The sequence below is a fragment of the Kogia breviceps genome, chromosome 5, assembly GCF_026419965.1.
Source record: "Kogia breviceps isolate mKogBre1 chromosome 5, mKogBre1 haplotype 1, whole genome shotgun sequence".
Classification (NCBI taxonomy): Eukaryota; Metazoa; Chordata; class Mammalia; order Artiodactyla; family Physeteridae; genus Kogia; species Kogia breviceps.
In genome coordinates, this window is record NC_081314.1 from 102,620,046 (window position 1) to 102,644,205 (window position 24,160).

General features: G+C 39.7%; 1 protein-coding gene across 7 annotated transcripts in view; it reads right to left on the reverse strand.

The window, feature by feature from the left end:
- Positions 1 to 299: 299 nt before the first annotated feature.
- Positions 300 to 24,160, reverse strand: part of NIT2 (nitrilase family member 2) — a 40,448-nt gene continuing 16,587 nt past the window's right edge. For 3 of the 7 annotated variants that reach the window (XM_067034807.1, XM_067034811.1, XM_067034806.1), the window contains exons 5-9: positions 22,730 to 22,823; positions 22,139 to 22,213; positions 20,980 to 21,058; positions 18,917 to 19,015; positions 300 to 6,027 (exon numbers count right to left, since the gene is read on the reverse strand). In XM_067034807.1, coding sequence (XP_066890908.1) covers positions 5,700 to 6,027; positions 18,917 to 19,015; positions 20,980 to 21,058; positions 22,139 to 22,213; positions 22,730 to 22,823 — 675 coding nt within the window. In that variant the 3' untranslated portion in view covers positions 300 to 5,699. Of the gene's footprint in view, positions 6,028 to 15,536; positions 15,856 to 16,201; positions 16,258 to 18,916; positions 19,016 to 20,979; positions 21,059 to 22,138; positions 22,214 to 22,729; positions 22,824 to 24,160 lie in introns of those variants that run through there. The other 4 variants (XM_067034810.1, XM_067034808.1, XM_059064689.2 and 1 more) reach the window with 2 other exon arrangements.

Below are 24,160 nucleotides of genomic sequence, written 5' to 3' on the forward strand. Positions count from 1 at the left end.
AATGAAAAAGTGGTCAGAGAGATAGGTAAGACCAAGGTCATGTTTTTTATTTAAGCTAAATATCTTTATTTATTTATTTTTTAACATCTTTATTTGAGTATAACTGTTTTACAATAGTGTGTTAGTTTCTCCTTTGCAACAAAGTGAATCAGTTATACATATACATATGTTCCCATAACTCTTCCCTCTTTTATCACCCTCCCTCCCGCCCTCCCTATCCCACCCCTCTAGGTGGTCACAAAGCACAGAGGTGAACTCCCTGTGCTATGCTGCAGCTTCCCACTAGCTATCTAATTTACATTTGGTAGTGTGTATATGTCCCTGCCACTCTCTCACATCGTCACAGCTTACCCTTCCCCCTCCCCATATCCTCAAGTCCATGCTCTAGTAGGTCTGTGTTTTATTCCCATCCTACCACTAATCTCTTCATGACATTTTTTTTTTTTTAGATTCCATATATATGTGTTAGCATATGGTATTTGTTTTTCTCCTTCTGACTTACTTCACTCTGTATGACAGACTCCAGGTCTATCCACCTCATTACTAATAACTCAGTTTCATTTCTTTTTATGGCTGAGTAATATTCCATTGTATATATGTGCCACATCTTCCTTATCCATTCATCTGTTGATGGACACTTAGGTTGCTTCCATGTCCTGGCTATCGTAAATAGAGCTGCAATAAACATTTTGGTACAAGACTCTTTTTGAATTATGGTTTTCTCAGGGTATATGCCCAGTAGTGTGATTGCTGGGTCGTATGGTAGTTCTATTTGTAGTTTTTTAAGGAACCTCCATACTGTTCTCCACAGTGGCTGTATCATTTTACATTCCCACCAACACTGCAAGAGTGTTCCCTTTTCTCCACACCCTCTCTAGCATTTATTGTTTCTAGAGTTTTGGATGATGGCCAATCTAACTGGTGTGAGATGATATCTCATTGTAGTTTTGATTTGCATTTCTCTAATGATTAATGATGTTGAGCATTCTTTCATGTGTTTGTTGGCGATCTGTGTATCTTCTTTGGAGAAATGTCTATTTAGTTCTTCTGCCCATTTTTGGATTGGGTTGTTTGTTTTTTTGTTATTGAGCTGCATGAGTTGCTTATAAATTTTGGATATTAATCCTTTGTCAGTTGCTTCACTTGCAAATATTTTCTCCCATTCTGAGGGTTGTCTTTTGGTCTTGTTTATGGTATGCTTTGCTGTGCAAAAGCTTTTAAGTTTCATTAGGTCCCATTTGTTTATTTTTGTTTTTATTTCCATTTCTCTAGGAGATGGGTCAAAAAGGATCTTGCTGTGATTGATGTCATAGAGTGTTCTGCCTATGTTTTTCTCTAAGAGTTTGATAGTGTCTGGCCTTACATTTAGGTCTTTAACCCATTTTGAGTTTATTTTTGTGGATGGTGTTAGGGAGTGTTCTAATTTCATACTTCTACAGATAGCTGTCCAGTTTTCCCAGCACCACTTATTGAAGAGGCTGTCTTTTCTCCACTGTGTTTCCTTCCCTCCTTTATCAAAGCTAAGGTGACCATATGTGTGTGGGTTTATCTCTGGGCTTTCTATCCTGTTCCATTGATCTATATTTCTGTTTTTGTGCCAGTACCATACTGTCTTGATTACTGTAGCCTTGTAGTATAGTCTGAAGTCAGGGAGCCTGATTCCTCCAGCTCCATTTTTCGTTCTCAAGATTGCTTTGGCTACTCGGGGTCTTTTGTGTTTCCATACAAATTGTGAAATTCTTTGTTCTAGTTCTGTAAAAAATGGCAGTGGTAATTTGATAGGGATTGCATTGAATCTGTAGATTGCTTTGGGTAATAGAGTCATTTTTACTATGTTGATTCTTCCAATCCATGAACATGGTATATTTCTCCACCTATTTGTATCATCTTTTTTTTTTTTTTTTTTTTTTTTTTTTTTTTTTTTTTTTTTAAGGGTACACGGGCCTCTCACTGCTGTGGCCTCTCCCGTTGCAGAGCACAGGCTCCAGACACGCAGGCTCAGCGGCCATGGCTCACGGGACCGGCCGCTCCATGGTATGTGGTATCTTCCTGGACCGGGGCACGAACCCGCGTCCCCTGCATCGGCAGATGGACTCTCAACCACTGCGCCACCAGGGAAGCCCTGTATCATCTTTAATTTCTTTCATCAGTGTCTTATAGTTTTCTGCGTACAAGTCTTTTGTCTCCTTAGGTAGGTTTATTCCTAGATATTTTATTCTTTTTGTTGCAATGGTAAATGGGAGTGTTTTCTTAATTTCATTCTCAGATTTTTCATCATTACTATATAAGAATGCCAGAGATTTCTGTGCATTAATTTTGTATCCTGCTACTTTACCAAATTCATTGATTAGCTCTAGTAGTTTTCTGGTAGCATCCTTAGGATTCTCTATGTATAGTATCATGTCATCTGAAAACAGTGACAACTTTACTTCTTCTTTTCCTATTTGAATTCCTTTTATTTCTTTATTTTCTCTAATTGCTGTGGCTAGAACTTCCACAACTATGTTGAATAAGAGTGGTGAGAGTGGGCAACCTTGTCTTGTTCCTGATCTTAGTGGAAATGGTTTCAGTTTTTCACCATTGAGAATAATGCTGGCTGTGGGTTTGTAATATTATTATATTGAGGAAAGTTCCCTCTGTGCCTACTTTCTGCAGATTTTTTTATCATAAATGGGTGTTGAATTTTGTCAAAAGCTTTCTCTGCATCTATTGAGATGATCATATGGTTTTTCTCCTTCAGTTTGTTGATATGGTGTATCACGTTGATTGATTTGCGTATATTGAAGAATCCTTGCATTCCTGGAATAAACCCCACTTGATCATGGTGTATGATCCTTTTAATGTGCTGTTGGATTCTGTTTGCTAGTATTTTGTTGAGGATTTTTGCATCTATGTTCATCAGTGATATTGGCCTGTAGTTTTCTTTCTTTGTGACGTCTTTGTCTGGTTTTGGTATCAGGGTGATGGTGGCCTCATAGAATGAGTTTGGGAGTGTTCCTCCCTCTGCTATCTTTTGGAAGAGTTTGAGAAGGATAGGTGTTAGCTCTTCTCTAAATGTTTGATAGAATTCGCCTGTGAAGCCATCTGGTCCTGGGCTTTTGTTTGTTGGAAGATTTTTAATCACAGTTTCAATTTCAGTGCTTGTGATTGATCTGTTCATATTTTCTATTTCTTCCTGGTTCAGTCTCGGCAGGTAGTGCATTTCTAAGAATTTGTCCATTTCTTCCAGGTTGTCCATTTTATTGGCATAGAGTTGCTTGTAGTAATCTCTAATAATCTTTTGTATTTCTGCAGAGTCAGTTGTTACTTCTCCTTTTTCATTTCTAATTCTATTGATTTGAGTCTTCTCCCTTTTTTTCTTGATGAGTCTGGCTAATGGTTTATCAATTTTATTTATCTTCTAAAAGAACCAGCTTTTACTTTTATTGATCTTTGCTATTGTTTCCTTCATTTCTTTTTCATTTATTTCTGATCTGATCTTTATGATTTCTTTCCTTCTGCTAAATTTGGGGGTTTTTTGTTCTTCCTTCTCTAATTGCTTTAGGTGCAAAGTTAAGTTGTTTATTCGAGATGCTTCCTGTTTCTTAAGGTATGATTGTATTGCTATAAACTTCCCTCTTAGAACTGCTTTTGCTGTATCCCATAGGTTTTGGGTCGTCGTGTCTCCATTGTCATTTGTTTCTAAGTACTTTTTGATTTCCTCTTTGATTTCTTCAGTGATCACTTCGTTATTAAGTAGTGTATTGTTTAGCCTCCATGTGTTTGTATTTTTTACAGCTCTTTTCCTGTAATTGATATCTAGTCTCATAGCGTTGTGGTCAGAAAAGATACTTGATACGATTTCAATTTTCTTAAATTTGCCAAGGCTAGATTTGTGACCCAAGATATGATCTATCCGGGGGAATGTTCCATGGGCACTTGAGAAAAATGTGTATTCTGTTGTTTTTGGATGGAATGTCCTATAAATATCAAGTAAATCCATCTTGTATAATGTATCATTTAAAGCTTGTGTTTCCTTATTTATTTTCATTTTGGATTATTTGTCCATTGGTGAAAGTGGGGTGTTAAAGTCCCCTACTATGATTGTGTTACTGTCGATTTCCCCTTTTATGGCTGTTAGTATTTGCCTTATGTATTGAGGTGCTCCTATGTTGGGTGCATAAATATTTACAATTGTTATATCTCCTTCATGGATCGATCCCTTGATCATTATGTAGTGTCCTTCTTTGTCTCTTGTAATAGTTTTTATTTTAAAGTCTATTTTGTCTGATATGAGAATTGCTACTCCAGCTTTCCTCTGATTTCCATTTGCATGGAATATCTTTTTCCATTTCCTCACTTTGTCTGTATGTGTCCCTAGGTCTGAAGTGGGTCTCTTGTAGACAGCATATATATGGGTCTTGTTTTTGTATCCATTCAGCCAGTCTGTGTCTTTTGGTGGGAGCATTTAATCCATTTACATTTAAGGTAATTATTGATATGTGCATTCCCATTACCATTTACTTAATTGTTTCGGGTTGTTCTTGTAGGTCTTTTCCTTCTCTTGTGTTTCTTGCTTAGAGAAGTTCCTTTAGCATTTGTTGTAAAGCTGGTTTGGTGGTGCTGAACTCTCTCAGCTTTTGCTTGTCTGTAAAGGTTTAAATTTCTCCATCAAATCTGAATGAGATCCTTGCTGGGTAGAGTAATCTTGGTTGTAGGTTTTTTTCCTTCATCACTTTAAATATGTCCTGCCACTCCCTTCTGGCTTGTAGAGTTTCTGCTGAAAGATCAGATGTTAACCTTATGGGGATTCCCTTGTGTGTTATTTGTTGTTTTTCCCTTGCTGCTTTTAATATGTTTTCTTTGTATTTAATTTTTGACAGTTTGATTATTATGTGTCTCGGCGTGTTTATCCTTGGGTTTATCCTGTATGGGACTCTCTGTGCTTCCTGGACTTGATTGACTATTTCCTTTCCTATATTAGGGAAGTTTTCAACTATAATCTCTTCAAATATTTTCTCAGTCCCTTTCTTTTTCTCTTCTTCTTCTGGGACCCCTATAATTCGAATGTTGGTGCGTTTAATGTTGTCCCAGAGATCTCTGAGACTGTCCTCAGTTCTTTTCATTCTTTTTTCTTTCTTCTGCTCTGCAGTAGTTATTTCCACTATTTTATCTTCCAGGTCACTTATCCGTCCTTCTGCCTCAGTTATTCTGCTACTGATCCCGTCTAGAATATTTTTCATTTCATTTATTGTGTTGCTCATCGTTACTTGCTTCCTCTTTATTTCTTCTAGGTCCTTGTTAACTGTTTCTTGCAATTTGTCTATTCTATTTCCAAGATTTTGAATCATCTTTACTATCATTATTCTGAATTCTTTTTCAGATAGACTGCCTATTTCCTCTTCATTTGTTAGGTCTGGTGTGTTTTTATCTTGCTCCTTCATCTGCTGTGTGTTTTTCTGTCTTCTCATTTTGCTTATCTTACTGTGTTTGGGGTCTCCCTTTTGCAGGCTGCAGGTTCGTATTTCTATCTATTTTTGGTGGCTGTCCCCGGTGGCTGAGGTTGGTTCAGTGGGTTGAGCAGGTTTCCTGGTTGGGGGGACTAGTGCCCCTGTTCTGGTGGATGAGGCTGGCTCCCGTCTCCCTGGTGGGCAGGTCCACGTCTGGGGGCGTGTATGGGGATGTCGGTAGCCTTACTGTGATTCTAGGCAGCCTCTCTGCTAATGGATGGGGCTGTAGACCTGTCTCGCTCTTTGTTGGGTATAGGGTGTCCAGCACTGTTTGTTGCTGGTCCTTGAGTGAATCTGGGTCTTGGTGTTGAGATGGAGATCTCTGGGAGATTTTCGCCGTTTGATATTACGTGGAGCTGAGAGGCCTCTTGTGGACCAGTGTCCTGAGGTTAGTTCTCCCACCTCAGAGACACAGCCTTGACACCTGGCTGGAGTGCCAAAAGCCTTTAATCCACACGGCAGGGTCAGGATTCCCGAAACTCTGCCTGTAGTGTCGTCATGCAGAGGCAGGGCCAAATCCAAAGCTGAACGCTGGGAGCTGTGTGAACAAAGAAGAGAAAGGGAAATCTCTCCCAAGGTCATGTTGATGGTCTTGCATTTCAAGAGGCCAAATGGACAGGTCTGCAAATAGATCATTAGTAGTCTTTGCCAGAGAAGTGTAATGGTGAGGGGAGAATCTGTCTAAAAGGGTCTGTCAAGTAACTGAAAAACAAGAATTAACTAGTGAGTAGAAATGACTCCTTTAAGAAACTGGGTGAAAAAAATAAAGTTTTTTACAGGATGGCATGGTTTTTGTTTTGTTTTGAGGGAGAAACTTTGAGAATGATCCTACAGACACAATAGTAGTTAGAATAGTTGCACACAAAGGAATACATTTTTAGCGTTTAAAATATTTCAAGAAAAGCTAGGATCACAAACTGCACCTTGCCCACCATGCTCCATTCTTCCAGATTCTTACTCATTTGGTGAATTATGAACCAGCTACCAAGTAATCATTGAACAAGAGGTAATGTCCTTGTATGTATGTATTTTTAGTAATTTGTAGATCTGGGGCTTAATTTTTTACTTCCTGATTTTAACAAGACCATTTTTTTTCCTAAAGTGAAGTCTCTTCAACAGCTATTTTTTTTACTTACCCTCCAATCTTCACTCAAGAAGAAACAGACCTGAATGAAGATAGATAATAATTTGACAAGAAGCTCTGACACAAAGGTGTTCACAAGGCATAAAGGAAAAAGCCCATATTAAGCCTGCCACCCTGGCAATATGTTTGGTGAATGCAGACATCAAAGAACACATCTTTTCCCTTTCCATCACCTGGCTTTATCAAACCCATTCACCACCAAAACCTATACAGCAGTGCTTAAGGAGCAGCATAAAAGACTTAAACTAGTGCCAGTGGAGCAGAACATTTGCCCAGAAACCTAAACTTTTAAGAAATAGTAGCTGATAATGTTCTAAATTTGATGAGACCGTAAACGCAAGGATGCAAGAATCTCATAGAACCCCAAGCATAAGACACATGAAGAAAAACTACACTAAAGTGTATCCTATAATCAAATTCTGTAAAATCAGTTGATGAGAAAATCTTAAGAGCAGAAAGATAAAAGACATTATAAGAGGAACAACAGGCACAAATGACAGTACACTTCACCTCTGAGAAAGTAAGCCAGAAGACAGTAGAGCAAAATGTTTTAATTATTCAAAGGGGAAAAAAAAGGTGAACTTAGAATTCTATAATCAATCAATAAAAATATATTTTAAAATGAAAGCAAAATAAAACTTTTTTTCAGACATACAAAAGCTGAAAGAATTATTCACCAGCAGATCTACACTACCAGAAATGTTAAAGGATGTCCCTCAAGCAGAAGGAAAATGGATCTACTCTAATGAAGAGTACTAGAGATGATAATGTGTTGGTAAACATAAAAGACACCTACTTTTAAAATCTCTTTAGAAGATTACTGGCTGTTTAAAACAAAAACAGCAATGTGCTGTGGGGTTATGTATATGTAGAAGTACAAATATGACAATAAAAAAGTGAAATTAAGTATACTGCTGTAAAATCCATACATATCAAGTGTTATACTACTTGAATGTAGACTGACATGTTAAGGATGCATACTACAAACTCTAAAGGAACAATTAAAATAACACCACAAAGAATTATCATTTATAATCCAACAGAGGAGACAAAGTGAATCAAAGAATGATATTCAGTTAATCCAAGGAGAAGACAAGGAAAAAGGGAACGAAGAATAAGATAAATACAAAATTTTTAAATGGTAGATTTAAATGCAACCATATCAATAATCACATTAAATATAAATGGTCAAAAAACCCCAATTAAAAGGCAGAGATTATCAAACTGGATAAAAAAATGTATGATCCACTGTATGGTGCCTAAAAGAAACCCATTTTAAATATGAAGACACAAGTAAGTTAAAAGAATTGATGGAAAAAGATACATCATGATAATACCAATCAAAAGAAAGTTGGACTGGCATTATTACTATCAGACAGGGTCCCTTTAGAGCAAAAATAATAGAGATAAAAGTGTTATTTCATAATTTAAAAAGGGCCAATTCATCAAGATGACGTAACAGCCCTAAATATGCACTAATAAGAGAGCTTCAACATACCTGAAGCAAAAAATGAGAGAACTGTAATGAGAAACAGACAAATCCACAATTATAATCAGATATTAACACCCCTCTGATAATAACTGATAGAAAAATTAGAAAATGACTACAGATATAGAAGACTTAAAAACACTTATCACCCAATATGACTTAATTGACATGTACAGAACACTCCGGCCATAATAACAGCAGAATACACATTCTTTTCAACTGCACATAGAACATTTACTAAGATAGAGCATATTCTGGGCCATAAAACAAATCTCATTAAACAAATTTAAAAGTATTCAAATTATACAGGTATGTTATCTGGCCACAATGGAATCAAAATATAAATCAATAACAGATTTGGAAAATCCCCAAATATTTTGAAATTAACAAATAACCCTTGGATAAAGGCAACGTTAAAAGGAAAATAAGACAATAAACTAAATGAAAATGAAAATACATCAAAGATTGGGGATGCAACTAAAGCAATACTTAGAGGGAAATTTATAGCATTAAACAACTTTATTAGAAAGGAGGAAAGGTCTTCAATGACCCTAAGCACCCAGTTTAAGAAACTAGAAAAATAAGAGCAAATGAAACGCAAAGTAAACAGAAGAAAGAAAATAAGAGCAGAAATAAGCAAAATCAAATCTGAAAAACATACAAGTCAATGGGACCAAAAGCTGGTTCTACTGAAAGAGCAACAAAATTGATAAATGGCCAGAATAATCAAAATTAAGAGACGAGATACAAATTACCAAATAATTCTCAGTCCATTGAAGAGAAGGAAATACATCCTAAGTCATTCTGAGGCCAGCAGACCCTGATTCCTAAAGTAGACACAGGTATTACAAGGAAAGAAAATTCTTAAAATGTAAGCAAATCAAACCCAGCAATTTATTTTATTTTAGTTTTTAAATAAAGCAGAGGGTTTTTTGGGGTTTTTTTAAAATTTATTTTTGGCTGCATTGGGTCTTCGTTGCTGCTCTAGTTGCAGCAAGCAGGGGCCACTCCTCGTTGCAGTGCACAGGGTTCTCATTCAGGTGCCTCCCCCTGTTGCGGAGCATGGGCTCTAGGCGCACAGGCTTCAGAGTGCAGGCTCAGTAGCTGTGGCACACGGGCCCAGTTTCTCTGTGGCATGTGGGATCTTTCCAGATCAGGGCTCGAACCCATGTCCCCTGCATCGGCAGGCAGATTCTTAACCACTGTGCCACCAGGGAAGCCCCAGCAATACATTTTAAAAGAAAATTAATATATTATGGTAAAGTAAAATTTATCCCAGGAATGTAAGGTTGGTTTATCATTCCAAAATCAATATAATTCACTATAAACATAGACTAAAGAAGAAAAAAGATAAGCTTGTCTCAATAAGGCAGAAAAGACATCTGAAAAAAAAATCCAACATCCTTTCCAGATTAAAACTCAGCACACTAGGAATAGAAGGGAATTTCCCCAACCTCATAGAAGACATCTTTGAAAGACTAAGTGCTTTCTTGTAAGATCAGGACCAACACAAATATGTTCACTCACTCATCTATTCAGAACTTTACTAGAGGTTCTAGCCAATGCCATAGGCCAGAATAAATAAATAAGTAAATAAAAGAACCAGATTGGAAAGGAAGAAGCTTATTTATTTTGTAAACTATTTGCAGACATGATCATCTATGTGAAAAATCAAATGTAATACACACATATAAAAAGCTGCTAGAGTGAATTTAGCAAGGTTTCAGTATAAAAGACCATATACAGAAATAAATTATATTTTATACACTAGCAATGAAAAACTAGAAATGTTTCCAAAACAATACTGCAGCATCAAAACACTTGTAGTCTTCAGGGACAAAATGAACAAAAGAGTTGCATTACCTTTATACTGGAACTAACAAACGCTGCTGAGAGAAATTAAGGAAGGCCTAAATAATTGAGCAGATATCTCATGTTCCTGAGTCAATGATTCAGTATTGGTAAGACTTCACCTTTCCACCAAACTGTTCTATAGATTCAATGCAATCCCAGTGAAAACCCTGACAGGCTTTTTTTCTGGGGAAATTTACAACCTGATTCTGAAGTTTGTATGGAAATACAAAGGACTTAGTTTAAACCATTTTGAAAAATAAGTTGGAGGACTAATACTATCGGACTTAAAGACTTACTATAAATTTACAGGGCTTCCCTGGTGGCACAGTGGTTGGGAGTCCCCCTGCCAGTGCAGGGGACACGGGTTTGGGCCCTGGTCCAGGAAGATCCCACATACCGTGGAGCAACTGGGCCCGCGAGCTACAACTACTGAGGCCCGTGCGCTTGGAGCTGGTGCTCTGCAGCAGGAGGGGCCGCCACAGTGAGAAGCCCATGCAGCACAAGTAGAGAAAAGCCCACGTGGAGCAGCGAAGACCCAGCGCAGCCCAAAATAATTAAATAAAATAAATTTTTTTAAAAGTGGCAAACCATTTTAAAAAATAAAGTTACAGTAATGAACATAGTAAGTTACTGGTGTAAAGATAGATAAATAGATCAATGAAAAAGAAGAGACGAGTCCAGAAACAGATCAAGATACATATGGCCAATTCATTTTAATAAAGACACCACGGCAATTCAGTGGGACGACTGGATAGCTATAAGCAAAAAAAAAAAAAATCTTGACTCTTACCTCACACCATATACAAACAATTACCAGTTCAAAATGGGTCATACCCTGAATAGCCAAAGCAATCTTGAGAAAGAAAAATGGAGCTGGAGGACTCAGGCTCCCTGACCTCAGGCTATCCTACAAAGCTACAGTAATCAAAACAGTATATTACTGGCACAGAAACAGAAATACACAGATCAGTGGAACAGGAGAGAAAGCCCAGAAATAAACCCATGCACCTATGGTCAATTAATCCATGACAAAGGAGGCAAGAATATACAATGGAGAAAAGACAGTCTTCAATAAGTGGTGCTGGGAAAACTGGACAGCCACGTGTAAAAGAATGAAATTAGAACATTCTCCAACACTATAAAAACTAAACTCAAAATGGATTAAAGACCTAAATGTAAGACCAGATACTATAAAACTCTTAGAGGAAAATGTAGGCAGAATACTCTTTGACATAAATCACAGCAATATTTTTTCGAATCTACCTCCTAGAGTAATAAAAATAAACAAATGGGGCCTAATTAAACTTAAAACCTTTTGCACAGCAAAGGAGACCATAAACAAAACGAAAAGACAACTCACAGAATGGGAGAAAATATTTGCAAACAATGCAACCAACAAGAGATTAATCTCCAAAGTATATAAAGACCTCATATAACTCAATATCAAAAAACATACAAACAAAAACCAAACAACTCAAAAAATGAGAAGACCTGAATAGACATTTTTCCAAAGAAGAAATACAGATGGCCAAAAAGCACATGAAAAGATGCTCAACACTGCTAATTATTAGGGAAATGCAAATCAAAACTACAACAAGTTGTCACCTCACATGGGTCAGAATGGCCATCATCAAAAAGTTTGTGAGATAGTAGCACTGACATATATACACTACCAAATGTAAAATAGCTAGTGGGAAGCAGCTGTATAGCACAGGGAGATCAGCTCAGTGTTTTGTGACCACCTAGAGGGGTGGGAGGGAGGGGATATGGGGATATATGTATACATATACCTGATTCACTTTGTTATACAGCAGAAACTAACACAACATTGTAAATCAATTATACTCCAATAAATATGGTTAAAAAGATTAATAAAATAATATAGTTTAAGAAAAGTAAATAAATGCTGGAGGGGGTGTGGAGAAAAGGGAACCCTCCTACACTGTTGGTGGGAATGTAAATTGGCACAGCCACTATGAGAACAGTATGGAGCTTCCTTAAAAAACTAATAGAGCTACCATATGATTGAGCAGTTGCAATCCTTAGGCATGTATCTGGAAGAAACCATACTCTGAAAAGATACATGTACCCCAATGTTCACTGCAGCACTACTTACAACAGCCAAGACATGGAAGCAACCTAAACGTCTATGGACAGATGAATGGATAAAGATGTAGTAAATATATACAATGCAATATTAGCCATAAAAAAGAATGAAGTAATGGCATTTGCAGCAACGTGGATGGACCTAGAGACTATCATACTAAGTGAAGTCAGCCAAAGACAAATATCAAGATATCACTTATATGTGGAATCTTAAATATGATACAAATGAACTTACTTACAAAACAGAAACAGACTCACAGACTTAGAAAACAAACTTATGGTTACCAAAAGGGAAAGGTGGGGGGGAGGGATAAATTAGGAAGTTGGGATTAACATATACACACTGCCATATATAAAAGACAATCAACATCATTAATCATTAGAGAAATGCAAATCAAAACTACAATGAGATATCATCTCACACCGGTCAGAATAGCCATCATCAAAAAATCCAGAAACAATAAATGCTGGAGAGGGTGTGGAGAAAAGGGAACACTCTTGCACTGTCAGTGGGAATGTAAATTGATACAGCCACTATGGAGAACAGTAAGGAGGTTCCTTAAAAAACTACAAATAGAACTACCATACGACCCAGCAATCCCACTACTGGGCATATACCCTGAGAAAACCATAAATCAAAAAGAGTCATGTACCAAAATGTTCATTGCAGCTCTAAATAGCCAGGATATGGAAGCAACCTAAGTGTCCATCAAAAGATGATGGATACAGATGTGGCACATATATATACAATGGGATATTACTCAGCCATAAAAAGAAACGAAATTGAGTTTTTTGTAGTGAGGTGGATGGACCTGGAGTCTGTCATACAGAATGAAATAAGTCAGAAGGAGAAAAACAAATACCATATGCTAACACATATATATGGAATCTAAGAAAAAAAAAATGTTATGAAGAGCCTAGGTGTAGGGTGGAAATAAAACACAGACCTACTAGAGCATGGACTTGAGGATATGGGGAGGGGGAAGGGTAAGCTGTGACGAAGTGAGAGAGTGGCATGGACATATATGCACTACCAAATGTAAATTAGATAGCTAGTGGGAAGCTGCCACATTGCACAGGGAGTTCACCTCTGTGCTTTGTGACCACCTAGAGGGGTGGGATAGGGAGGGTGGGAGGGAGGGAGACGCAAGAGGGAAGAGATATGGGAACATATGTATATGCATAACTGATTCACTTTGCTGTAAAGCAGAAACTAACACACCATTGTAAAGCAGTTATACTCCAATAAAGATGTTTTTTAAAAAAAAAGACATCAACAAGGACCTACTATTTAGCACAAGGAACTCTACTCAATACTCTAATAATCTACATGAGAAAAGAATCTGAAAAAGAATAGTTATATGTATATGTATAACTGAATCACTTTGCTGTACACCTGAAACTAACACAACATTGTAAATTAACTACTCCAATATAAAATAAAAATTTAAATAAAATAAAATGGGTCATTGACCTAAATTCATGACAAACTTTATATTAAAAAAAAGCAATTAACTGGCCTTCATGAAAATTTAAAACTTCTACTTTTTTTGTTTGTTTGTTTTGTTTTTTGTTTTTGTGGTATGTGGGCCTCTCACTGCCGTGGCCCCTCCCGCTGCGAAGCACAGGCTCCAGACGCACAGGCTCAGCGGCCACGGCTCACGGGCCCAGCCGCTCCGCGGCACGTGGGATCCTCCCAGACCGGGGCACAAACCCACACCCCGTGCATCGGCAGGCGGATTCTCAACCACTGCGCCACCAGGGAAGCCCAAAACTTTTACTTTTTAAACAATACTTTTAAGAAAATGAAGACTGTTTTTCCTCAAACTTAAAGAATATATTTGTAAAAATTAAACCTAACAAAGAACTTTTATCTAGAATATATAAAGACCGCTTATTAATCAATAAGAGGATAAATAACCCCATAAAAATAGGGGGAAAAGACACGAACAGACACTTCACCAAAGAGGATATAAAGACAGCAAAGGAGCACATAAAAAGATGCATCCTTAGTCATTAGGAAAACATAAATTAAAGCTACAATGAAATAATATTACATGCATATTAAAATTGTTAAAATTTTAAAAGCTCATCATACCAAGTGCTGATGAGGATGTGGAATACCTAGGACTCTGACAGACTGCTAAGTAAAATGGCACTGGCAGTGAAATACACATAAGACCACACCATTCCACTCCTAGACATTACTCAAGAGAAATGAACAACTTGTATAAAATGTAGCTAACAGCTTTATTTGTAATAGCCCAAAACTGGAAACAATTCAAATGTCTATCAACACGTGAATGGATAAATTACAGTATATCCATACAATGGACTACTAACTCAACAATCAAAAAGGAATGAATTACTGAAGCACACACACGGATGAATCTCCAAATAATTATGGTGAGTGAAAGAAGACACAAAAAACTATATAGTATGATTCCAATTTTGGGTAATTTTGGAAAATTCAAACTAATCTATCGTGACAAAGCTGATCAGTGATTGCCTGAGGATATGAGTAGTAGCCAGAGAGATTATAAAAGAGCACAAGTTTTTAGGGGTGGAGGGTATATTCATTATCTTGATTGAAGTGGTTTCATGTATATACATGTCAAATTTTGCCAAATTGTACACTTATTTTTAAAAAGTCATTTGCCTTTTTCACTGTAGAACACTTCTGCATATACAGTGCTAGTTAAACTGCACATGATAATGTCATCATTCTTATAGATAATGGGATGCGTGTTCGTTTATTCTTTTGTTTTAAATTTTATCTTCCAGTATGGCAAATATCTATATATGGTGTGCTAGAGTAGAATTGCACCAGCTCACAAGAGCCAATCGAGCACATCTATTCCCAGCTCTGTGTTTAGAGGTGTTAACACTGATAGCTTGAATTTGGCAGTAAGTACACCATGGAAATTGGCAAATGCTACTACAAAATCGACTTTTTCTCAGACAGCTGGTCATTAAACATTTACCAACCCACCACTAGCTATAACATACATAAAACTCAATGGAATTCTTAATTTTTAATTACGTAAAAGGATTCTGAAAACCACTAGGCTAAAAACTTACCTTTATCAAGCTAAAAGTGTTACTAGGGAGAAAAGCAAAAAGAAAATGAGACACTCACCCCTATCAAGAAAATCTTTTGCAGAGACTCACACTTTAGTTGCCTTGACCAATTTATGCTACTGCCATTCTCCCAGGGGGCTCATTATTGAAACAATGTTTCCCCTAAAACTAAGGGGGTCTTAAATAGTTAGCTCCTTCCTGAATTTGAAGAGCCCAAATGCTGCTAGGAAAGGTGCTGCCATCTCCTCTAGCCAACACCAAGGATCCATCACACCTTGCTTTCCATAGCTACTCACAGACCAAAAATGTAACTTTAAGGTACTGCTCAAAGAACAAGTTTTCTACATAATGGATTCGAACTCCAACAATCAGATAAGAGGTTCATGACAGATATATTCATATCTGCCGAATCAACCCTCAAGGAGACCAAGATCTGATACTTGTACTAACTGCTTTGAGATAACTTGAACTATCCAGGACGGGAAACGGCTGAAATTTAAAAAAAAAAAAAAAAGAATCTCCATTAAAGTATTCAGAAGGGAGTTGATTATGTGGTAGAAACATATCTTCCTGTTTCATGACATGTTAGAAACATAAACATTAGGGCTTTTTCGCCTCCACTGCATAGAGGTCTGATCGCTTCTGGCTAAAAATGGGGATTTGCTGGCGTATTTCAGCCAACTTCTTTAGGTCTGCAAAAACAGAAAAGTGCACTATTAGTAAGATGTAATTCCTTACCGACCGATGGGAATTTCTTCCCCGAACACTATAAAAACAACCAGAGCCTCAGCAAGTAATTTGCTCACAGGCCTTGTCTGGAGGCACAGACAGCCTGGCACTGCCCCTGTAGTCATTTCAAACCAAACCAAGAACACTCAGGCTGAGATACAGCCCCAGGGCTTGGCCAGAGAACCAAGGATAAATGAGGAGGGTGGGGCATAAAGGAGCCCCTCCAGGTGACAGGGTTGCACAGCTATCGAATCTGGCGTCAGAGAATGGGGACACCAGAGACCTAAACTGTGCCAGAGCTAATCTTACCTATGTCTGAATACACGATCATTTCTTCAGTGCCAGCTTTGACGAGGACCTCCCCCCTGAAAAAGATTCAGGAGAATGAGCAGATTCTCTGATGTTTGCTGATATTCAAGGTCTCTCTGTTTTTCCTCCCCATCTCACAGGCCAAAGGGGAAGGAATCTGAGATTTAAAACAAGAAGGTAGGGGCATAAATTCCTGTTCTACCATTGAAGTAGCTGTGTGGCCTTGTGGCAAGTCATCTGGAATCTCCATTTCCTTATCTATAAAGTGGAAATATGAGCTCTGTGAGGTCTTGGTGAGAAAATTATGGAGTATATTTTGTAACCCGCAAACTTCTAGGGAATGGTGATTATTCTAAGATGTGATGGAAGAAATGTTCACATAATGAGGTATGGGGAAGTCATTCTGGCTTATACATCATTTAACTTAAACTTTATGCTAACTAGAACAGCCTGTCTTGTGGCCTATCACACATACATTGTACATCTGCTTTAACTATTAAAGAGTGCACTGTCCAGAAGTAAAGAATGTTCGTTCTGAAGATGGAAATTAATGCCTCCCCTCCTGAGACATCAATGCCAATACTCTTTCTATATAAGGCTCCCTTCCCAAGCACCAAGGCCATACCACTTGCTGTATACATACTGATCTTTTTTTTGAAATCCTGAAAGAATGTACACCTGTTGTGTTTGACATTCCTTGTTCTGACAAGATATAAAACTGTGCCACAAACCAAGCTTCTTCAGAACAGTTCCTCAGAGCTATGTGAGAGGCTGTCTCAAAGGCTACAGCCCTCAGTTTGGCTTGAATAAAACTCTTTTCTATTCCTATTATAGACTATTTATTATTTCTGTCGATGGATGTAAACATCTGGGAATAGAGACACCTATAACCAACAGGAAGCTCCATCTGTCCCCTCGTGAGGACATTCAAGACCCCTTTACAAGGGTAGTCTAGCTCTGTTTCTTCACACCTCCCAAGGCTGCTACCCAACCATGCGGATGGTGAGACTAGGCCTGGGCAGGGCCTAGATCTGCCTGGATCTCTGGTCTCATGCCTGTGATCCCTGGATCCCTATGTTGATGGCTTTCAGGTTTTGAGGGAAAGGTTTCAACTTATGGGGCCTGGATAGAAGTGGTAGAACCATGCCCTGGCAGGAACCCCACAATGGAAACAGCAACACTCCATACATCTGAGGAAAAGCTGATTTGGAAAACTCTTTCCAGTGCTGAGGCTCTTGGCCCAAAACAGAGCTTCAAAAACATATCTGTGAAATGAAATTTCTCCAAAGCACAAAACAAAGTAATCTGATATAACAAACAATCTGACATAATAATTGGTTCCATCTACCAGATGGCCACAAACAATGAGCTACAAACACCATCATTAATGCCATTTAACTGAATCCTTTTCTAGTCTCTTCTACTTCTTCCCCATTTGCCCTGGCATTCAAAGATCTCTATGTTAACCCCAGGCACCTATCCCAACGCTGATATAAGCCAGAGGGCTCCCAAACCAAACGGGGGGAATTCTAAAAAGGAAGAAATAAAGGTAAATCTTATACAACTACTTTGTGTCAGAGCAGCCAGCTTGATCAGTAACAGAGTTCATTAGGAGAACCAGCTGGGGAGCAGAGCTGCCCAAAAGGTCAGGAAGCTGATCACTATCATCTGCAGAGGAACTTGAATCAAGTTTAAGAAAGTTCTGAAGCCAACTCAATCCTTCCAGTCTTTCAATGCCTCCCAAATCCTAGTGTGCAAGAGGCTCACTGGGACTCTCGTGCTGGTCACATCTTCCAAGGCCTTCCCCACCACACACTTTAATCTGTGGGTCCTATAAAGTCAGCAGAGAGAAACTTTAGGAACCCCACAGTGACATTTATTTAAGCCTTGGCAGCCTTGTTACTGGTATATTTATCCTGAAACTGTAGAAATACATATCTGTGTGCGTGTGCTTGTGTGACTGTAATCAAATAGACATATGAGAAGTAGTATGGAATAAATCTCAGTTCTGAATTCAAAAGTCTTGGATCCAAACACCAGTTCTAGCCACTTTATCCTGTAAACTTCAAGTCTACCATCTATAAACTGGGCTAAATAAAGATAAGTCCCTGAGAGTTCACACTGAGATAATGTGTGGAAGTACTATGTAAACTATACACATGCCAGTAAGATATGTCTATTAACACAGGACTGTATATGTATCTGGACAGACTTCCATGCTGGTTTCACTAAGGAATAAAACGCTTTTCCCTCTCACAGAGGACAAGTTCACAGCTCCCCTTAATTCTTCCCATCCTCCACTCTCCTCTAATCATTATGCAGGGAGCAAAATCCTCAACCTGCAACTCATTCCTGCCCTAGGACCACTGACCCAGTCTAAATTTTAACCAAAAGCCAAGAGTTTGGGAGCCTCTTTTACTAAAACCACCCACCAGTGACTGCTGCCTTGTTTCCAAGTTTGGTTGACATTAAAAGTCACTTAGAAACTCAGAAGAGGGCTGAGGCCAAGCACTCAGTCAGGAGAGCAGGACCGTTTCTCTCTCACATGGTTTTCAAGTGGAAGCTTCTCTCACTGAGAGACCTGGACACCTGGCAGGCAAGTAGGGAGATAGGGGGTGGAGGGAGGGGCAGGGCCAGTCAGTAATCAGACAACCCACATGCCCAAGTGCCACCTCCCGAGCTCCCAGTGAGCCTGTCCCTGTGTAGCCAACTCACCAAGGACTCACGACGGTGCTGTGTCCCCAGGCAACATAGGAGGCTTTGTCATCCCGGGCAGGAGATGCCGTGGCCACGTACACCTGATTATCAACGGCGCTGTAGTTAATGGACAGAAAAGAGGTGAATTATACAGTGATTACATAGATCTGTGACTTTTTATCCTAAGTGTACAGATCCTTCTTTAAAAAACTAGGATAGGACAGGCTGGCTCAGATGTGGAAGAAATATCCAAAGCCACAGAACCCTCTCTTCAAAAAAGATCTTATTGCATAAGCCAGTTCTCAACTAGAGCAATTCTGCCCACCAGGGGACATGTGCCAGTGTCTGGAGACATTTTTGACTGTCACGACTAAGGGATTGCTATTGGCATCTAGTGGGTAGAGGCCAGGGGTGCTGCTAAACACCCTGCAACGCACAGGGCAGCCCCTACACCAAAGAGTCATCCAGCCCAAGATGTCAGTGCTGCCAAAGCTGCGAAACCCTGGCCTGAGCCAACCTGTAACATGTAAAGAGAAGAGCTTCTCTGGTTAATGTAGTCAAGGTGGCCAGAGAGAACGGACTGGCCTTGTTCTGGGACAACACACCTTGCAGGGCTGCAGGGCCCTTCCATGCCAATGTGGCAGCCCCATCATCTCAAATTACACAAGAATTTCGGGTGGCAGCCTGGGTGCACCAAAGCCACCTGACCCAGAGCCCTCTGGGCTCGATCAACAGATTCATGCCAGACCATCCCAGTCTCTCCGAAGCTTTTCTTGCTTTCAACAAGGCAGCGTTTATTAATACTCACGGGTTTCATGTACCCCTACCCCGCCTTCCATCACGCAACCAGCCTAACACTTCTACATCCCCTTCCAATAAAAATTACCATCATCTCCAGACATGAGCTAGTGGCTCCCCCTGGGCAGAGAGAAGAGAGTACTGACTGGGAAGGAGCAAAAGGGAGCATTGCAAGGCACTAGAAATGTTCAAGATGTTGATCTTGGTCATAGGTGAACACATACGTAAAAACTCACTAACCTGTAAACTTAAAACTAGTACACTTTTCTGTAAGTATATAACACCTCACTTTAAAAATCTTTGAATGAAAAAAACTGTCATCTCTGACCAGCATTTGTTTTGCAGAGCACTTTACACAGTCACATGCCTTTTCCCTTCCATGTTACATGCACCTCTGCCATCTGCCCTTCACCACTCCTCAGCCTCAAGGGACTAGGGAAACAGCAACTGTGACATGCACAACATAGCTGTGCAATGCTCAGGACTCAGAGGTTAGAAGAACGAGCACTTATGATGACTTTCTTGGCAGAGTGCCAAGACTAGCAGGACACTATGGAGGATGGAGTAGGATAAACACCCAATCTGAGCAGCACAGGGTCCGTGGAGGGCAGACCACAAGTCTCTTCCTAGGGCTGTCAGGCTAAAATAACCCCTGCCTTTTCCTTGGCTTCGGACACATACATTCCGTGGGTCTCCAATTCTCTGTAAAAGTTGCTGGCAACTGTATCAGAGACACCAATCCATGCCTGAATACAAAAGAATGAAATTGCTGCCCACCTGATGCAGTGAATGCTCTTGGAAATTCAAAAATCACAGTCCCCAAAATCCATGAGACTGGTGCTGTGGTTTCTGAGGAGAAGGTGCCCTACACTAGAAGCCCTCCTTTTGGACTGGAAGATGAAAAGAGCCACCTTTTATTTTTATTTTTATTTTTTTTGTGGTACGCGGGCCTCTCACTGCTGCAGCCTCTCCTGTTGCGGAGCACAGGCTCCGGACGCACAGGCCCAGAGGTCATGGCCCACGGGCCCAGCCGCTCCGCGGCACGTGGGATCTTCCCAGACCGGGGCACGAACCCGTGTCCCCTGCACCGGCAGGTGGACTCTCAACCACTGCGCCGCCAGGGAAGCCCAAGAGTCACCTTTTTGAACTGCATTTGGATGCCAGGGCATTCTGAGTCAGAGGCAGCATTCCATACGGGGAAGGTTGGTGCTTCCACCAAACTGGAAATGTTTCCACAAAGAAACACTGAGACTCCTGAAGGTATGCTTGAGATGCTTTCTTACCGGCCTCGCTGAAGCAACTCCCAGTGGGCTGGTCCGGTGGTCAAATTAAAAGCTGCAGGATATACCAACAGCTGGCAGCCTTGGGGAGAGAAAGGCCAAAGAAGAGCAGATGCAGATGGACACCCAACCACACTAGCCTCTCCCTCTATTCCTTACCCAGCAGGGACCACACTCAAACTTCCCCAAGCATAAAAAGATTCAGCCAAGTCAGACAGGGTCAGCAGCATTAAGTATGGCTCTAAATTCCTCTAGACACACACACACACAAAGTGGTATTGACAACCAAAACCACAACATATGACTTTGCTTTAAAAAAGTGGAGAACCTGTCATTTGAATTCCTCTCAGCATCATGTGGTCAGCTCCCACGGCCAAGGACCATGTTTTGTGATGCTTGTCAATTGAAACGAGGGGCAGAGTAGGGGCTCTACTGCTTATTGCTAAGATTCAACTGAGACTGCCAACCCAGAGCCCTTGTGCCTCCACCTTCTGCTGAGCAGGGAGTCAAACCGTTTGCACCCACTTCACTTTCACTGACAGATAAGTTGGAATCAGAGTGTCTCTGGCAGTCTAGTAGGGATGCTAGTATTTGTTGAGTACCATATGAGGAATTCTGTAAGTCCTCTCTCCTTAATCCTCACACTGTTCCTGTGCAGATGCACATTTCTCCAGAGATTAAGTAATTTACCCAAAGTATTGTGCCAATTAAGGGGAAGAGTTGGAACCAGAACCCAAATCTTCTGATCTGACTTGGTGCTTCTGCAGGATGGTAGCACGCTCCTCTGGACCAAAATGTCACAGACTACATTTCAACTACCCAACATCTAGGACTAGTAAGCGGTGAAAGCCATGTGCATGCAGACCATTTCTACCGGGCCCCAAGTGACTCCTTCCAAACACAGTAGAAGGAAGGGCTCAAAGGGTAGAGCAGAGGTTTAGTTTAAGAGTATGGCTCCTCCCTCAGCTATGTGGCATGTTAAATTACAACCCCCCAAAAACCATACTGTCCATATGCAGGAGAAGTCTGAGAATTCATATGGAGGTAGAGAAATTAAGACCTCTCCTCCAGGTTTTCTGACCAAGGGTTCCCTCTACCCACAAAGACCAGCCCAAATTAAACCTCCAAGCATTTACACAACATAACTGTAGTGCTGCCTTACCTCTCTGTGCATAGATTTGTGCCAGCTCTGCAAAGCGGATGTCGTAGCAGATGCCCAGGCCCACTCTGCAGTAAGCTGTTTTCCAAACAGAAAATGTACAAACAAAAAGTTAAGCTCCTGCCTCATGGTGCAGCAGGGGAAAGCCTCCAAGATCTAATGATCACAAAACACTGACGGGAATACATTCATGCAGGGCCCATGGGTGGAGAAAATGTATAAGCTTATTCCTGCCTGGACTTCACCTCGTGAAGACATCACTTACAACAGCAAAGCAGAGATGAGAAATTCGTTCTAACTGAATGCTTCTTATCTAAGTGGGAGGTGTTCAATCGTGGCCTAATGGGTACAGGCCAGAAGCTATCATACTAATAAAAGGCTGTGACCAAATGGAAGAGCAAAATCATGTCAAACCCTCAGTTCTCCATTCAGCCCCCACTTTCTAGATCTCTGACCATTCTCTGCCCTTCTCACTTCTGGCCTTTCAGTCAGGTTTTGTAAAGAGGTTGGGAAGGGAGAGAAGTGAAAAACATAGGACTACCTGATCCTCTTCTACAGGGACTGCTAAAAGAGGTGAACTTATCTGGTACGTACGAGTATCAAATGTGGAGAAACTATCACCAGGACTCAATGTTTCAGATTCTTGAAATGTGATTTTCCCAGGAACATCAATGTCAAACAGATGGAGCTGCATCACAAATAATGGATTCGGTTACCTCTTTTCTGCAGGGTTCGTGGCAATAATAACAAACATCTTTCCATGGCCAGCAATGGGGGTGTTCTAAGATCAACTGTACAAACAGCACCCCCAATCTACCCACAACCCACCCCACAAGCTGACTGACATCATATCAAAATAATTTCTAACACAGGGAACTGGAAAAATGATGCTGTAGGTTTTATGACCCTTGTTTCCTTAGTGGTGTACAAATCAACATCTAGATTTCTTATGGAAAGCAATTAATATGCAGGTTTTTACTCAATATAAATGCTAAATGAAGACTTCTCAGAATCAGAATCAAATTGATACATTGGCAGAAGAGGTGGAGAGTGGGTGAGCAATCACAAATAGGTAAAACTTTGCAAACCCAATGCAGCAATATATTAAAAAGAAACACATCATTTCCAAATGTGATTTAACATTTAAAAAATCAATCAATGTGATTTACTACATGAACAAAATAAAGGGGAAAAGTCATATGATCATCCTAAGAGGTGCATAATGAGCATCTGGTAAACTTCTCCATCCACTCTTATTTAAAAAACAGAACAGAAAAACTCTTCTAGGAAGGGACCCTCCTTAATCTGATAAAGAGTATCTGCAAAAAAAAATCTAAGGAAACATCATATTTAATGGTGAAACATTAAAACCCTTCTCCTATTGAGATCGGGAACAAGGTAAGTACACCTGCTATTCAACACTGTACCAGAGGTCCTAACCAAACCAACAAGGCAAAGGAAAGGAATAAAATGGATAAAGGTTAGAAAGAAAAAATTAAAAGCCATTATTCTCAGATGATATAATTGTGTACCTAAGAAATGTCAAAGGAAATATACAGATAAATTATTAGAATGAATGAGTTTAAGCAAGGGTACTATATACAAGGTCAATATTTTGAAAATTAGTTCTACTTCTGTACACTAGCAAGAAACAGAAAATGAAAGGGCATCAAGAAATACCAATTAAGAATAAATCTAGTAAATGATATATAAGACTATATCCAAAAAACTATTAAAAAACTTTGAGAGAAATTAAAGAAAGCCTAAGTAAATGGAGACAGAGATATATATCATATTCATGGCCTGGAAAACTCAATTCTGAAAACAAGCACTTTAAAGAGTTGGGTTTATAGCTCAATGCTGGGACTTCCCTGGTGGCTCAGTGGTTAAGAAGCCACCTGCCAATGCAGGGGACATGGGTTTGAGCCCTGGTCCAGGAAGATCCCAGGTGCTGCAGAGCAACTAAGCCCATGCACCACAACTACTGAGCCCGCATGCCACAACTACTGAAACCCACACACCTAG